At 43.3% G+C, this 9,860-nt stretch overlaps 2 protein-coding genes across 2 annotated transcripts; both read right to left on the reverse strand.

Annotated features, from left to right (window-relative positions):
* Nucleotides 1-548: 548 nt before the first annotated feature.
* Nucleotides 549-3,546, reverse strand: LOC131306887 (uncharacterized). The gene is made up of 4 exons (XM_058333317.1): nucleotides 3,409-3,546; nucleotides 2,832-3,302; nucleotides 1,266-2,750; nucleotides 549-1,169 (listed from the first exon to the last, which is right to left on the reverse strand). Exons 1-4 carry the CDS (start codon nucleotides 3,544-3,546, stop codon nucleotides 549-551), a joined length of 2,715 nt encoding a protein of 904 aa, XP_058189300.1.
* Nucleotides 3,547-3,842: 296 nt separating this feature from the next.
* LOC131306889 (uncharacterized) lies at nucleotides 3,843-5,933 on the reverse strand. The gene is made up of 4 exons (XM_058333318.1): nucleotides 5,749-5,933; nucleotides 5,268-5,654; nucleotides 4,819-5,216; nucleotides 3,843-4,546 (listed from the first exon to the last, which is right to left on the reverse strand). The coding sequence occupies exons 1-4, from the start codon at nucleotides 5,931-5,933 to the stop codon at nucleotides 3,843-3,845; spliced, it is 1,674 nt and encodes a 557-aa protein (XP_058189301.1).
* Nucleotides 5,934-9,860: the final 3,927 nt, after the last annotated feature.

The raw sequence follows: 9,860 nt of genomic DNA on the forward strand, positions 1-9,860 counted from the left end.
CAGTTTTCAAATTATGATGGCGAACAACGAGCAAATTTCAGAGTTGTGCCAGGAGTTGCAGACGTTGAAGGCGGCCATTGATGGGCTGTCTTAAAAAATGGAGACCATGGCGGAATCAATTTCCGTAATGGAGAATACGGTCCGCATGGTGCTGATAGCCAACTGGGACCAGTTGGAGGCTTTCCGAGGGCAACCGGCTCCGCCAATTTCTTCCCCTCCGAGGGAAGGAGGTAGTAGTTAGGTTGCAACTTTGTGGGTTTTACCCACAAAGTTTTTATGTAAAAATTTATCCATGCCCCTTGGGGTGTGGATTTATTAATAAAATTTTGAATAATTTTATTCTTCTGCTTGCCTTTTTCAATATCATGCGTACAGGAAAATTGAACAATCGTCCCTCGTGGGAAGTTTTATTGGCCACAGGGGCTAACAAAGAGAACACGTGGTCCTAATGAAAACAACTTTGTTGCTAGAGTTTTATTGAAAACAAAAAGTCTCCTAAAAACAGGTATAAATTTCCTAAAAACAGAATAAACTTCCATTGCAAGTACCTACTTGTAATACTTCTTGAGATGCTCTGTGTTCCATGAATTTGGTAGCTCTTTTCCCCTTAGGGTTGCGAGCCTGTATGTACCAGCCTTGACATGATGCAAGACCTGATAGGGTCCTTCCCAATTTGGGCCAAGCTTGCCCACCTTCTTTCCAGTCAGGTCAACTTTCCTTAGGACTAGATCACTAGTTCGAAAATCTCTTGGCCTAACCTGGGCTTCATGGTACTTGACCATTCTTTGCTGGTACACGGCTATTTTGGCCATTGTTGTTTCTCTTATTTCTTCCAAGAGATCTAGCTTAGCCTTGAGATCTTCCTGGTTTTCTTGATGATCCGTGCTTGCGGTCCTGTAATTGAGGAGTTCAATTTCAATGGGAACTACTGCTTCAGCCCCAAATGAAAGGGAGTATGGAGTTTCTCCAGTTGCAATTCGAGGTGTTGTCCGATATGCCCATAGCACATTATATAGCTCATCTGGCCAAGCTCTTTTGGCCTCTCGCAGCCTCTCCTTAATCCCCTTTTCGATGGTTTGATTCGTGACTTCCACTTGCCCATTAGCTTTTGGGTGAGCTTTAGATGCATAATGTACATGTATTCCTTTGGATCTACAGTATGCTTTGAACTGAGCATTGTCAAATTACTTTCCTCGGTCTGTGACTATAACTCGTGGTAATCCAAATTGGCTAATAATTAACTTCCATAAGAAGTCAATTGTAACCTTTGCTGTGATTGTGGCCAGCGCTTTAGCTTCGACCCACTTTGTAAAGTAATCTACAGCTATAATGGCATGCTGGACCTGTCCTGCTGCCATAGGAAGTGGGCCAATCAGGTCTACTCCCCATTGGGCAAATGGCCAAAGTCCTTTCATTGGAGTTAAGACCGTGGGCGATCCATGAATGATATTTGCAAAGCGTTGGCACTTCTCACATTTTTTGACCATAGAGTTACAATCCTTTTGCATGCTTGGCCAGTAGTATCCCAAACTAAGGAGTTTGTAGGCCAGCATGCGGCCACCTTGGTGATCCCCACACACTCCTTGGTGAACTTCTTCCATAGCCCGTTCAGATTCTGTCGTGGTCAGACATCTAAGATATGGTAATGAGAAGCTCCTTCTGTATAGCACATCTCCCATCATCAAGTATTTTGCAGCTCTGATCTTGAGTTGCCTAGCTTTGACCTTATCGTCTGGTAGTCTCCCGTTTGTTATGTAGTCAACTATGGGACATGTCCATGAGTTGCTGTAGTCAATAGCTTGTACTTGTACATCCGGGGCAAAGATACTTGGTAACCCCAAATATCGTACCGGTGTATTCCGTGGAATAACATCTTCTTTGGCCGTGGCCAGCTTTGCCAAATAATTAGCTTCAATGCTCTCCTCCCTTGGGATCCTGACAATTTTAAAGCTTTGCAGCTTTGTAACTTGGGTCTTCACTTTATCCAAGTACTTCTGCATTACCTCTTCCTTCACAGTATATTCTCCTAGGACTTGTCCTACTACCAGTTGTGAATCACTTTTGGCTAACACGTGGTTAGCACCGACGGCCTTGGCCAGCTCCAATCCAACCACAAGAACTTCGTATTCAGACTCGTTGTTGGTTGCTTTGAACTCAAACCTAAGCGCGTAGCTCAGGCATTGTCCTTTTGGAGATGTTAAAATTAAACCAGCTCTGCTTGCTTCTCTGGTTGTTGATCCATCAACTTGAAGGACCCAAGGTTTAGGTTCTTCTTTGAGGAGCTCTTCTGGTTCTGGATATGTGTATTCTGTGAGAAAATCTGCAAGCATTTGCACTTTGATGGCAATCCGAGGTTTGTACTCTATGTCGAACTCACCAAGCTCTATTGACCATTGAATTAACCGTCCTGATGTCTCTGGGCAGTGGAGAATTCTTCGAAGTGGTTGATCTGTCAGTACTTTGATAAAGTGAGCTTGGAAATATGGCCATAGCCTTCTGGCTGCTATCACCATTGCAAAGGCTATTTTTTCAGCTCTGGGATACCTCAGCTTGGCTCCTTGTAAAGCTCTGCTAGTGTAGTACACCGGGAGCTGCATCTCTTGCTCCTCAATAATCAAAACTGCACTAACACCGTGCGGGGAGGCAGCAAGGTACAAGAATGGGTCTTCTCCATCTTGGGTTCTGCTAAGTAATGGTGGGGATGTCAAATACCCCTTCAGCTGATTGAAAGTTGTTTCCTCTGTGGTAGTCTACTCAAAGGTCTTTTTCAAAACCTTAAAGAATGTTTGACATTTATCAGTCGCTCATGAGATAAATCTGCTTAATGTTGCGATGCGCCCCATTAGCGTCTGGATCTCCTTGATGTTCTGAGGTGAGTGCATGGTGAGGATGGCCTGGATCTTTTCAGGGTTTGCTTCAATGCCCCTTTGGGACACCATGAAGCCTAAAAACTTCCCTGAGGAGATTCCAAAAGCACATTTTATCGAGTTGAGTTTCATTTGGTATTTTCTGAGAACTTGAAAGGTTTCTTCCAAATCTGCAACATGATTATGTGCCTTGGCACTTTTCACCAGCATGTCGTCCATGTATACTTCTACGTTGCACCTAATCTTTTGCTTGAACATCTTGTTGACCAGCCTTTGGTATGTCGCCCCTACATTCTTAAGACCGAACTTTGTAACAATATAACCCCATGTCGGTGATGAATGAGGTTTTCTCTTGATCTCCTTCGTGCATTTGGATTTGATTATATCCTGAAAATGCATCCATGAAGCTGAGGAGCTCATGCCCAGCAGTAGAATCTACCAAGGAGTAAATCCTTGGCAGAGGAAAACTATCCTTTGGACATGCTTTATTGAGGTTAATGAAGTCTACACACATCCTCCACTTGCCATTGGATTTCTTTACCATAACCACGTTGGCTAGCCAATCGGGGTAGAGAACTTCGTGGATGGATCCTACTTGTATGAGTTTGTCTACCTCGTTGGCCGCAGCTTTGTTTCGTTCCGAAGCAAAGGTCCTCTTCTTCTGCTTAACTGGGCGCATCGTGGGATCCACGTTTAGTTTGTGGGATATGACCCTTGGGTCTATCCTTGGGATATCGTCATGGGACCATGCAAAGACGTCTTTGTTCCTTTCTTAGGAATTGTAGCAGCTCTGTTCTTGACTGTCTTTCTCGGTTGCCCTGGTTCTAGGAGCTCTTCCATGAGCTCTTCCACGGGCTCTCCATGCTGGAGCTTCTCCTCATCTCATGTGTCGAGGCTCTCTATATTCATGGTGATGTTAGCTCCTCTGAGTGAGGTGACGTAACACTCCCGTGTTGCTTTCTGATCTCCTCTGACTCAAGCAACTCCCTCTGGTGTTGGGAACTTTATCATCAAATGATATGTGGAGATTATTGCCCCGATCTTATTCAGAGTTGCTCTCCCCAATATTGCATTGTATGCTGAGGGACAGTCGACTACTATGAAGTCTATTATTCGTGTGATCTGACTTCCCTCTCCTCCCATAGTAATTGGTAGGGCTATTTGACCAGCTGGGTAAACGGGCGTACCTGTAAAACCAACTAATGGTGATGTCATAGGCCTTAACCTTTCTTGTCCAATCTTTAGTTGGTCATATGCATGGAGGTAGAGGATGTCAGCTGAGCTTCCGCGATCTATTAATACCCTTCTCATGAGGTAGTTTGCCATGACAATGGTTATAACGAGAGGGTCATCATGAGGGATTTGAACTCCCTTGATGTCCTCTTCTGAGAAAATAATGGGTATTTCCTCCTTTTTCTGGAATTTGCTTGGGCAGCCAACCGTGTTGACCTCCAAATGTTCTTCTATTCTCAGCTTCCTTAGGTGAGCTTTTCTAGCATTGCTAGACTCTCCACCTCTAGCAAATTCTCTATGAATGACCTTGATCTCTCTAACGGGACCTGACTGGGGCGTCGTGCCATCTCTACCTTGTTTGCTTGTACCTTCCCTCCTGATTGTTTCTGATACTTCTTTGTTACAAAACGTTGAAGTCTCCCTCTTTGGATCAAATCCTCGATCTGCTGCTTTAGGTCAATGCAATCATCTGTGTTATGACCATGGTCTTTGTGGAACCTACAGTATTTGTCCTTAGCTCTCCTATTAGGATCAGTCCTTAACTTTCCGGGCCACTTGAGGTTCGGATCATCCTATAGGTAGCTAAGGATTTGCTTTATCGTAGCAATGAGTGGAGTGAACTGCTTGTATCGGCCTTGGGGTGGTCCTCCTGCTCCTCCCCGCTTTGGGGATGATCTTGAATCCACCTTTTTGTTCTTTGGTTCACCTCCCGTCTTACAGGTGGATTCTCTTCTCTTCTTATCAGGCAGAGGAAACTCGCCAACCTGTGATGGCCCTGCTTGGGAATCAAAGCCGTCACGTGTACGTCTTGCGTAGACAGCTTCCTCTACGTTCATGTGTTTCTGAGCTTTGAGCATAAGCTCTGCCAGAGTTTTGGGTGGTTCTTGAGACAAGAGGTATAGAAACTGTCCAGAGTACAGTCCAGCTATATATGCAGTTATGCTTACACTATCATTGGCTTCATCTATTTGAACCACCTCTTTGTTGAATCTGGTGGTGTACTCTCTCAATGACTCCCATCTTCCTTGTTTTACTATCAGGAGATGTGTTGCTGGTTTGCCATGGCGTTGGCCAGCAATGAAGTAGCTTACAAAGCTTGTGCTAAGCTCTTTGAAACTACGTATACTCCCAGGAGGGAGTTTATTAAACCACGCTCGGGCACTCTACTTGAGAGTTACTGGGAATGCCCTGTACATGACTTCGTCTGGTACTGCTTGCAGATGCATCAGAGATTTGTACGTTTCCAAATGATCAAATGGGTCTGTGGAGCCATTGAATGTTTCCAACTGGGGCATTTTAAACTTCCTTGGAAGAGGAAGCCCCATGACTTCGGGTGTAAAAGGTGAATTTGTATTCTGCACCAACTCTTCCACCGTAGCAGGAGTCTGTGCTTTGATATGTTTCATCAGCCCTTCAATCTGATCTTGCATTTTGAGCAATGCATCTTGTTCGTGGGGCGGTTTTTCTAGGGGTGGTTTGTCATGCTTTCTTCGATTTTGGCTTTCTTTCTCACTGGATTCGCCTTCTTCCCTGTCATCCTCTTCTTCTTGTCGACTGTGTCGTAGATTTAGGATGCTTGGCTCAGAGATCTGCATTTTCCTGCATCGCTGTTTGTAACCCTTGGGTTAACGTTTTTATCTGCTCCTACATCTGAGCAAAAGCTTCCAGGGTCATCTGATCACCCCCAGTTTTGTTTGCTGCGGCGACCTTGGCCGCATCTGCCACCTTGGCGGCTTTTTCGGCAGCGACAGCGGCCTTGGCTTTGGCACCCTTGGCTGCAGCGGCGGCCTTCGTGGCATCGTCGTCACCTGTTTTTGGGGGGTTTGAAGCCATTGTTGTTCTACTTGATCGGGTCTCTACCATACAAAGCTATTCACCATAAGGAAAAAGTCGTACTTCCCATAGATGACGCCAACTGATGTGTCTCTAGCTCCGACCTGATCCTACAAAACAAAGCAAGAGCTCAAGTCACAGGTGTGGTGGCGTGCCAACCGTCCTCCGATGCCTAAGTCAGTAAAGAACTTGCTGTATGGTGAGAGAATTGAGATTCTCGGTAATGAGTTGCGTATATATGTGTACCTTTATGGGAGTTCTACCGTTATATTTATAGGCATCTTGATAGGAGGTTGAGTCCTCATAGGACTGTATCTCAGAGATTTTGGATCGCTTTAACGGAGTGCGTGGAGTCCTGCCTTAGCTGGAACTCCACGTCCACCTTGCTTTAGCATGGAATCCTTATCCGTCACTAATCGTGTTTATCACTGGCATTCTGTGCTTATCTTACCGACATCTTTCCTTTATCTCGTAGGATTATGATTTCTCAGATTGGTATCTTTGATTGGAATAAGTATGTTCTGTGAATATTACTTATCCAGCCTTAGCTTTGTGTCAGAGCTGGTCTTTAGACCTTATGATAGCTCTGTCTGGTAGACGGGGCTGGCATACCCTAATTTTGTCGCCGGTGATACTTTTCATGGGTGCATAGGCGAAGCCGACTTTTACTCCCCAGCTCCATATTTCTTGCAATGCTGAGCTTCTTAGGTCTATCCTACTTATCAACGATAAATGCGGGGGAGCCCCTATTAATGCAGGTTGTCTTGGCCACTGCGGATTCTGGGATTTGGGTTTTTCCGGGCCTAAATACACATGGGTGAATTCGCGTATTATTGGTGGTTTAATTAGGGAACGTTTAGACCGTTGTTGGGCCAATTCTGATTGGTGCATATTGTATCTTAATGCACACGTGTTCCATCTTTCCCGTACTCGTTCGGATCATTGTCTGGTTCTCCTTAATTTGAAGTCTAACCTGGTCTTGAATCGGGTGAACCCTTCCGTTTTGAATCATTTTGGTTCAGTGATCCGTCTATTTTTCATGTTGTTATGGATTGTTGGGGGGGGGGTGCGGGGGTTGGGGGCCATCACATGTCATATTTTGAGAGTGCTAATTCGTTTCTAGAATCCAGGATTGGAATAAGTATATTTTTGGTAACATTTTTGCTTGTAAACGTAAAATTAACGCTCAGCTTTTAGGCACTCAAAAGACTCTTGCTACTCGGCCTTGTCGTTTTATGTTTGATTTGGAACGCTCTCATACTGCTCAGCTTGACGATATTATAAAATTGGAAGAGGAATTTTGGGCCCTTGAAGCCCGGTCTAACTGGCTTACGGAGGAAGATCGTAATACTAGATTTTTTTACATTTCTACGCTTTCTAGGAATAAGAATAATAAAATATGTCCTTTGACTCTCACGGGAATTGGCAGTATGATTCTTGCTCCATTAATAAAATTGTTGTTGACCATTTTCAAAAAAAAAAATCACCACGGAACGTGATTTGAATTCCTACAATATTAGCTCGGACATTCCGCCGATGGTTAATATTTAGTCTGTCCCACTCCCACCTCTGTGTTCCTCCAACCAAAGAGGAAATTCGCAAAGTGATTGGGCTGTTTAAACCTTGGAATGCTCAGGTCCAATGGGCTCCATCTGGGGTCCTTTAAAAAATGTTGGGATTTGGTTGGGGACTCGGTTGCCCAACTTGTTATTAACTGATTCGAGAGTGGTTCTATTCATTTGAACGTTGTTTCCGGCCGGTCCTATCGGAGTGGACTTCTTCTCTAGTCCTAGCGCACAAATAAAAAAGAATGCATAGCTGACTAGATCCTGGTCATATTTTTTTTTCCAAGAATACCCTTTCATCTCTCTCTATCCTCTCTCTTCTCTTTTTTCCTCCCTTTTTTGTTTTTTTGTTTTTTAATTTAAATTTATATATTCAAAATTTACATATTTAGCTCCTTAAAAACACTGCTACTTTTGTAATTATTAATTAGCAGTGTTTTCAATCTCATAACCATGAAGCTCTAATTTTTAACTGTTAATTAGCTGTATTTTTATCCCATAATCCTAAATTTTAACTGTTGATTACCAGTGTTTTCAATCCCCAAACCCTAAACGGTGATTTTTTACTGTTAAGTAGCAGTGTTAACTGTTAATTCACATGCTCAATTTACAAAAATCACATGCTCCATACACAAAACACAGATCTGAACCCAAAAAAATAAAAATAAGGAGGGTGACAATAGGAGGAAAGGATGGCGGTTGCAACAACAGGAGGAGAGGATGGTGGCGGCGGCCGATAATGGAGATCGGATCCGGATCCGAACGGAGGCGAGGCCGGGGGCTCGACGCGGGTTGTGGAGGAGATCGTGGCGGAGGAGGAGGAGATCGCAGCGGCAGCGGCTAACGTGATGATAGTTCAAGAGATAGGTCATCATTTTATGTCCAAGAAGAGTAAAGTGGAGGATATATTGATCAAGCTGGACCTGAGAAAGCTTACGATCAACTCGAGTGGAGTTTTATTATTAGTAAAGTTCTCCTTTGGTTTGATTTTCCGCGTTTGTGGGTGGATTTGATTATGTCTTGCGTCTCTTCTTCTACCATGTCTATCCTCGTGAATGGTTTCCCCATGGAGGAATTTCTCCCTTGTCGGGGTATCCGCCAAGGGTACCCTTTGTCTTCTTATATTTTTATCCTGTGTCTTGAATATCTGTCTTGTGCAATTTCTAAGGCTTGTGCATCTCATCAGTGGACTTCTATTCGTGTTAGTCCTTCAGGGTCCAGCTCTCCCATCTTCATTTTGCTGATGATATAATCCTTTTTGATCGTGCCACGACGGACAATAGCTATGTCATTTTGTCAGTACTGGAGGAGTTTTGTAAAGAATCGGGGCAGAAAATTAACTTTGATAAATCTAAGGTCTTTTTCTCTGCCAATACTTATCCCACTACTAGAACTCATATTTCCAATATTATAAAGGTCCATGAGTGTTCTAATGTGGGAAAATATTTGGGTTGTCCTATCCATCACTCCCGTCCGAATAAAGAGACTTTTCAAAGTTTCATTGATAAAGTCCAAGCTAATTTTGCAGGTTGGATTAGAAAGAACATGGTGTTGGTCGGGCGTCACATGCTTGTCGAGTCTGTCAATTCCACCATTCCTTCATATATTTCACAAATGAATGCTTTGCCGAAGTCTGTCACTGAGCTTTTGGATAAAGTGAATCGGGATTTTCTCTGGGGCTCTTTTGAGGAAGGCCGTAAGCTTCATGCGGTGAATTGAAAAAATGTGGTTAAACCAAAATCTTTAGCTGATCTTGGCATTCGTAGTTCTCACAAAGCTAATAAAGTGGCCTTAGCTAAACTGAATTGGAGATTTTTTAATGAACCAAATTCTCTTTTGGTATTGTGTTCTTAAAGGTAAGTATGGGAACGTGGTTAGGCAGACGTCCAAACCTTCTTCTCTAGGGAGGAGTATTTGCAAGGCTAACGAACTTTTTAAAAGTGGCGAGAAAATAGTCATTCGTAATGGAGCTAATACCAATTTTTGGTTTGATAATTGATTGGGTACGGTCCGAGGTGGCAATCTCAACCCATATTTCTAAACCCCCTAAATCTGCCCACTTATAACCCAACGCACAACCACCCATATTATATAATGGGTTGATATGGGTTCAACCCATATTAACCCATATTTATTTGGGTTTAGGTGGGTTTAAAATGAGTTCAATATGGGTTGGAATTAAAAGACTCAAATTGGCTTATTTTTCTGCCAACCGTGTCTTGCTATTCGTTTTACGTCTCCAGCTACTTGTATACTTGACTTCACATGCATGTTTTCGATCATTATTTCCCTGAGCATAAACTTAGACTTTCTTTATATAATTGTATATTACTATAAATGTAATTTCTTTTTATCGAAACTC

This window comes from Rhododendron vialii, chromosome 11a (assembly GCF_030253575.1).
Source record: "Rhododendron vialii isolate Sample 1 chromosome 11a, ASM3025357v1".
Lineage (NCBI taxonomy): Eukaryota > Viridiplantae > Streptophyta > Magnoliopsida > Ericales > Ericaceae > Rhododendron > Rhododendron vialii.

Excerpts from the sequence above, each read along its gene's own strand:
- LOC131306887 (XM_058333317.1), bottom strand. The coding sequence starts at position 3,546 with ATGCGCCCAGTTAAGCAGAAGAAGAGGACCTTTGCTTCGGAACGAAAC. Across the intron at positions 3,303-3,408 it reads GGCTAGCCAACGTGGTTATG|ATTCTACTGCTGGGCATGAG; the intron begins GTAAAGAAATCC and ends ACTCCTTGGTAG. Across the intron at positions 2,751-2,831 it reads AGACGCTAATGGGGCGCATC|ACTACCACAGAGGAAACAAC; the intron begins GCAACATTAAGC and ends ACCTTTGAGTAG.
- LOC131306889 (XM_058333318.1), bottom strand. The coding sequence starts at position 5,933 with ATGGCTTCAAACCCCCCAAAAACAGGTGACGACGATGCCACGAAGGCC. Across the intron at positions 5,655-5,748 it reads CTGGAAGCTTTTGCTCAGAT|TCGACAAGAAGAAGAGGATG; the intron begins GTAGGAGCAGAT and ends TCTACGACACAG. Across the intron at positions 5,217-5,267 it reads GCATTCCCAGTAACTCTCAA|TTTCAAAGAGCTTAGCACAA; the intron begins GTAGAGTGCCCG and ends GAGTATACGTAG.